Source organism: Rhinopithecus bieti, unplaced genomic scaffold (assembly GCF_001698545.2).
Source record: "Rhinopithecus bieti isolate Rb0 unplaced genomic scaffold, ASM169854v2 scaffold_28163, whole genome shotgun sequence".
Classification (NCBI taxonomy): domain Eukaryota; kingdom Metazoa; phylum Chordata; class Mammalia; order Primates; family Cercopithecidae; genus Rhinopithecus; species Rhinopithecus bieti.
The window spans coordinates 1750308-1757856 of NW_016813718.1; the positions used below are offsets into that span (position 1 = coordinate 1750308).

General features: G+C 35.8%; 1 protein-coding gene across 2 annotated transcripts in view; it reads right to left on the minus strand.

The window, feature by feature from the left end:
• EML4 (EMAP like 4) overlaps positions 1 to 7549 on the minus strand; it is a 165264-nt gene that overhangs the window by 83285 nt on the left and 74430 nt on the right. For both annotated transcript variants that reach the window (XM_017848901.1, XM_017848902.1), the window contains exon 2: positions 6510 to 6692. In XM_017848901.1, coding sequence (XP_017704390.1) covers positions 6510 to 6692 — 183 coding nt within the window. The remainder of the gene's footprint in view (positions 1 to 6509; positions 6693 to 7549) is intronic.

Sequence of the window (7549 nt, forward strand, 5' to 3'; positions counted from 1 at the left end):
TCAAATAGTGTATGATCTAGTGGGAGCAACAAATATACATGCCAAAAGAGATGTACAAATAAAAATTTAAAACAATTCCAAAACGTGACAAAAAATAGATCATTTTCAGAAAATAATTTCTGAGGCCTTTAAGATGGCTACAGTTTTGATCAGAAGAAGGGTAGAGATAGTCTAGCTGATACTTCAAATCTTTTATTTATCTCGAATTCTCTATCACATGCCTCATGGCTCTAACTGTATACTTCTTCCACTCCTCATTTTTAAGACCTTTGTCACTTTTCTCTATTGGCTGATTATTCTTGCTTTATTCTTTGAGAAGACTGAAGACTACATGTACCACAGCTTCATAAAAGGGTTCCACCCTATTTATCCATAGGAATTTAATTTGACCTCTAAAGAAAAATCCTCTAGAAAATGTAAACACTTTAAGATGATAACGATCATTTTCCTGTCAATAATTTAAGTGATACTCAAATTCTATCTTCTCCATTTGGAATTTTATCTGTATACTTCTGCCTTCCTCTTATTTCACAGGAAGATGTACCCTTAGGCCTTTCAACTTGTGGCCACTACTTAGGAGTATATTTTGAGGGGAAATGACAAAGAAGCATTTGACTCTCATATAGAAATGGCACTCTGCAAACGGTGATTGCTACCTGGTCTGAGGCAATACCTGCCAATATACAGTCATGCACTGCATAATGACATCTTGTTCCACGATGGACTGCATATACAACAGTGGTCCAAGAATATTCGAATACCATATTTTTACTGTATCTTTTCTATGTTTAGGTTTGTTAGATATACATATACTTACCATTGTGTTACAGCTGCCTACATAACCTAGGAACAATAGACTATACCAGGGGTCCCCAACCCCTGGGCCACAGACTGGTACCTTCATGGCCTGTTAGAAACCAGGCCAGACAGCAGGAGGTGAGAAGTCAGCAAGTGAAGCTTCATCTGTATTTACAGCTGCTGGTTATCACTTGCATTACCACCTGAGCTCAGCCTCCTGTCAGATCAGAGGCTGTATTGGATTCTCATAGGAAAGTAAATCCTATTGTGAACTGTGCATGTGAGGGATCTAGGTTGCATGTTCCTATGAGAATCTAATGCCTGATGATCTACCACTGTCTCCCATCACCCCAAGATGGGACCATCTAGCTGTAGGAAAACAAACTCAGGGCTCCCACCGATTCTACGTTATGGTGAGTTGTATAATTATTTCATTATATATTACTACGTAATAAGAATAGAACAACAAATGTAACATGCTTGAATGATCTCAACACCACCCCCCACCCACCCCAGTCTGCAGAAAAATGGTCTTCCATGAAACCAGTCCCTGGTGCCAAAAAAGTTGGGGACCACTGGGCTATGCCATACAGCCTAGATGCATACTATGCTATACCATCTAGGTTTGTGTAAGTACACCCTATAATGCTCAAACAAGGAAAAAATTGCCCAATGATGCATTTCTCAGAACGTTTCCCTGTTAAGTGATGCATGACTATACTTCTACACACAAAATAAAGAGACACTCCCTCATCCCCTTCCACAGTTACCAGTCATTTTAGTGTAAGGGTCCCACCAAGGCAATTCATACCTTCCTAAACTGATGGATGTAGCGTCCTTATCAACAACATTTACAGGAAACCTATGATAATCCCTGAATCCTCCCAAATGTTATTTGGGCCAGGAGCTGAATGATACAGATCTGTGCCTTTACAGTATCCCAGATTTTACATAATTAGCAATGTTTCTATTGGAGAACTTACCCCTACATTTCAATTTTGCCTTTGGGTTCTTTCATTTCTCAAGTGGCAATTATAATGCTTTGTACTTTGGCTTAACCAGCAGTTTCCTGATTTAAATGACTGACTGCCACCTTCAGATAAATTTAACTTTTTAACTTCTATATCATTGTGTACTAACAGCTTGTCTTCACATAACGCCACTGGGCTGTGTTCTCAAATTACATTCATTTGGTCACCTCAAGAAGTCCTAATGAGTTTCCCAGGCACCAGCTGGGACATAATTCATCTTCTTGCCAGCTAAAACTTCCAGTGTTCTCTGGGCCTTCCCTTTTGCTCCGAAGTACAGGTAATTTTTTTTTCTTTTGGCAAGTATTCAGCTGCAACTGGTGCATATATTACGAACATATGCCGTTAAAAGGAAAGAATTCTCTGACAGAGGAGAAGGTATATGAAAATTTAAGTGAGTGGCCACCTTAAAACTCATGGGAAAATTTTCTACCTCAGTCAAGCACCCTGCATAATTTACTCAAGAAAAAAATGGGTCTTAGCTTTAAATACTGCTGGCACACTGGAGACGATAAACTAAGACAACGAAATATATTTAAAGGTTAGGTGTGTTTCTGATTTTGGTATTTACTGAATGGCAATACTACTATGAAGCAACATAGCAGAATTTCATTAAGCCCTTAGCACACACATCATTAACATTTACTTTTGGTCATATCTGATGACAACTTATGTCCTTCCCATATCACCACCATCTAGCAAAATCATACAACAGCTGTCTTCAGTAATAGGGAAGTTGACCTGTCCTTTGAACCACAGCTTCATAAAAGGGTTCTATCCTATTTATCCATATGAATTTAATTTGACCTCTAAAGAAAAATCCTCTAGAAAATGTAAACACCTTAAGATGATAACGATCATTTTCCTGTCAATAATTTATGTGATACTCAACACTATAAATTCTAATTTCACAAGTGGCTAAAAAAAAAAATCATATATAAAACTGTCTATAATATAAAAAATGACTTTACTTCTTAATTAAAGAAAAAATACAAATCCCTACAAGATAATTTCATTTTAATGTTATGAAAACTTCACTTATTTGAAAATACTTTGCTTAAAATGTTTATTCCAAATTTTCTTACCACTAATTTATTAATCTTATTTAACATCAAAACTGAGATGATCTATTTTAGGCTGCACACAAATGTTAATAGTGAAGAGTCACTTAAATTCCAATTGCTTTCAACAATATGCTATATATAAACTCCAAGATAAAGTTGTCCAGAGTTGCCAATAACATTATGAAACTTTACATATGTATTTCTCTCAATGTCTCAACATCAATATTGGAAACATAATTAGTTGGATGTATTTTTCCATTAAAGGGAAATATAATAATTATTAACATGAATTATTCTCATCTATGAAATAATTATTTTCTCAAATTATTAATCAATACCCCCATCAATCCATTTCATAGACTTGCCTGTGTCCCAGGCAACAGAGTAACTCAAAGAGTGAACCACCTTAGCATATTATAAAATAGTCAGTTAATTATGAAGTATAATTTTAAAATCAATTGGAGAAAAAAAACTCTCTGTAATTAATAAGGTTATTAAAAAGAATTAAGAGTTAGTGTTATGTGAAAAGAAAAAGTTCCACAGAGATGGTTCTGTGGCTCCAGAAGTAGGTAATCCTTCACTAAAGAGCCATTAACAAAACTGATCCTAGACTCACTTTAGAGACACAGGAATTATGACTAAGGATAATTAGAAAAGGACCAGAAAGGACAACTTACAAAAAGTAAGTTCCTGGGGAATAGGAATTATAGCTAGTTAACGGTATTTATATTTCATGACATTGAGAAGTAGGTGTTAAAAAACTTGTGTCATATAAAATATTTGTGTATACGCTGGAAAAAAAGCAATTTTTAAATTTCTTTAAAGTATTTCAGAATTTTCTTTACTGAAATACCTTAGTAGATACAATATGAGAGAAAATATCTTTAAAATGTTTCTCAATTTACATAAAATTACAATGTACTGTTGTTTCCGCATATTAAAAAGACTTTGGAGACCAAGGTAGATTACTTGAGCCCAGGAGTTTGAGACCAGCCTGGGCAACATAGCGAGATTCCACCTGTACAAAAAAAGAAAAGATTTTAGCAGGGTGTGGTGGTGTACACCTGCAGTCCTAGCTACTCCAGAGGCTGAGGAAGGAGGATCACTTGTGCCCAGGAGTTTGAGGTTACAGTGAGCCTGGGTGACAGAATAAGACTGTGTCTCTTAAAAAAGTAAAAAAAAAAAAACCTAAATATAAACTACTTAAAATAAGCCTTTTAAAAATGTGAATAGCAATCAAACATCATTATCATTTTCTATTATAGGTTTTAAAATACTTATATGTACCCCCGGGTTCTGAGTCTGTATATTATATATAGGAACTTGTTCTTCCCTCTCTACACAAAGCTTATATTCCCTATAAAGCCCATATACATTAACTGATCTAGCTCCTTATTCTACTCAAAATTCCAAAATCCCCTATAAAAATCAATTTATAACCAAACAAAACTTTTTTCTGGCTTGATCTTGGTGGTCCTCAAAGTTGGGTCTCTAAATAAGTAAATAAATCAAGCAAGCATAATTTAACACAATCAGTCAAAGTAGTTTCTATCAAGTCTTTTGCCAAACCCTCAGGTCCCTTACCCTTTGTCATTGACATATTTATCTTACTATCACTAATAAAAAAGATCGATCCTATCTTCCATCTGACTCTCCACTGTAAGTACATAGACCCAGAGTACATGAGGCTGAGAGGGAAAAAGAGTGGGAATCACAAAACTGGGCAAAATGATACTCACCTTTCCTCCACAATAAGTTTCCCGTCTCCACACCCTCAGGGTCTTTCAGCATCTCTTTCAAAAGTCTACGGTCTTCTGTTCTCCGCTTTAACCACTCCAAACATGTATTCCCTTTTTTTTCTACCACTGAGGACCTATCTTTGTGCCTAAAGGTTATCAGTGTCTGAATGTATATTCACAGTTATCAGGTCTAGAAGTTGTAGTTCTCAGGAGACAGTGATAAGGACTAAAACTTCCAACCCTGACAACTGTGAATATGTATCAACCTTCACTCAGTTGTATCTGTTCATTCTATCTTAGAAGTAGTACTCTTCTGTTTAAGACTAATAGTTTCTCACCTGCTCTAAGATCCCTTCTCAAATTCTCAAGATACTTGCCTCATCAACTACCACTTCATTTCTCCATATTGCTCTTCCTCTCTGCTGCCTTTTTGTCCTCAACCTATCTTCGCACTCAAGTCTATCAAGTATTTTAACAAATTTTAAAAGTAATTAAAACTGGCCTTCAACATAGCATCCTCTCCTAGCTATTACCACCTTCCTTCACTCAGGTGAATTTTTTGAGAGCGGCTATATTTGTTGCTCTCAATTCTATAATTCTCCTAAATTGCTGCTTCTCAAAATACTGGTATTTGACTTGCAGTTCTATTACACCACTAAAATGGCTTTTGGAGAGGTTTCTAATACTGCTGTAAATGCCAAGTCCAAAGGTCATCTCTCAGTCTTTGTTTTATTTGACATCTCTGTAGCAGCTGGCAATGCGCATCACTTTTTGTGCTATGCTGAAATGTTGGAGCTCCCAATGGAACTATCCCGAACTGCCTTCTCATTTTACGTCCTCTATGGCTTCAACTATCATCCATAAGAGGAACATTCCCAAATTCTTGTTGCTAGCCAAGACTAACATGAGCACTAGATCCATATGTAATTCAGCTACCAATATGTATCTCTACATACCATACACACCCCAAACAACATTAAGAAACTGAATTCACAATCTTTCTTCTAAATCTGCTTCTCATTTGTTGGCTGGCTGACTGCACTATCTCCTATTCGGCTGGAATTTGGGAGTTATATAAAACTCTTCCCTAGGTTAATAATTTACATGGACTTATTGAAGTAGGAAGGCAAGCCAATAAATGTTCTCACTTTTCCCATGGCCAAAATGGGCATAATAATGCCTATCCCCATCTACTCTACCAATAAATCTGCAAGAGACATCAAATGATATGTTCAAATACTTGATTCATGTGAAAGAATGATAAATTCTTTCTTGGTGGTTGAAGGAAGGCAAAAGGTACACTACATCTGCTCCAAACTCAGAGCAACAAGGTCTTGATGACTGTTTCTCTCAACCTTGAAAACTCCCAATACTGAAAAGTTAAAAGTCCCATTATACTGGGCTAGTAAGCGTCAAAGCTTAAATTAATTTTTTCAGGATTCTGCTGACTACCACAGAGGGTTCAGAATAAGGCCATTTAAACTATAATGATTTAAATTATGTTTCTGTATTGACAACAGAATTAATTTTAAAAACACATGAGTGCCTACCAGTTAGGTTCAATATGAAATGAGACACAAAATAATGATTCAGCTCCTGCCCTCAGTAAACTTATCAACTAGTTAGAAGACACTAACTTAACACAAATACTGTAACATAAAAAACCTGTAAGTATAATCAGTGGATTATGCAAAAATTCTTTATTTTAAATAATAAAGAATAAACTTTCACAACTTTTTGGGAATTAAAAAAAAGGAAATGGAAAACACACTATAATCACAAGTAATCAACATAAGAAACTAGTTTTATATTTTCAACTTCAACTTTCAAAGAAAATACTGCAAAAAGCAAGACTCTTCTTAACTTTACAATACAATTACCTTTACTTGAGACTGATTTTTTCACTGAGGCCACATGATCTTCAGAGATTGCAAGACGCCTCAAAACATCAGCCAAAGCTGCCTTTAGCACAGTGATTTCGTCTTCTTGTTGCTGAACTCGTGACTCAAGAGCTGACAGGCGATCTTGAACATCAGAAGTACTTGCAGCAGAAATACTATCATCTATAAAATAAAATATGGAATATTATCAAAGTAAACTGCTTGAGAAATAATTTCTGATAAGAAAAACGATCCCAGATAAGACTTACAAAAGATGAGAAGAACTCTGGCTAGGTGAAGTGGCTCGTGCCTGTAATTCCAGCACTTTGAGGGGCCAAGGCGGGCAGATCACTTGAGGTCAGGAGTTGGAGACCAGCCTGGCCAACATGGTGAAACCCCGTCTCTACTAACAATACAAAAAATTAGCCAGGCATGATGGTGCACTTCTGTAATTCCAGCTATGCGGGAGGCTGAGGCACGAAAATCACGTGAACCCCGGAGGCAGAGGTTGCAGTGAGCCCAGATTGCGCCACTGCACTCTAGTCTGGGCGACAGAACAAGACTCTGTCTCAAAAAAGAAAAGAAAGAAAGAAAAAAAAAAAAGATGAAAAAATTTCAAAACAAAAAACCCATAACATCCCATCATGTTGACACATATGAACCTTCCGTAAAGATTTTCATAGCTATCTTAATTTAAAATAATATGTTAATAAATTTGACAAATAATTAAAATGGTGAAAATCTTCCCCAAGGTCAAATTCCCCTATTTTATAACATCATCTTAATTGGTTTTCTCACGAAAATGCTCCCTAAATACATCATTTTGTAGACATCAGGAAACTTGCAAGACAGCAAACTATCCAACCTTTCTTAATTACAACATTATTATCATAATTCTCTATGAAAACAGAAAAAGCATATAAATCACTTCTGTTTGGTTTTATATATCAGATAGGAAGTCTATCACTTTAACCAACAACGATGAGAAAGCATTCTTTACTACTTTACTCTTTACTGTACTTTTTTTTTTTTTTTTTTTT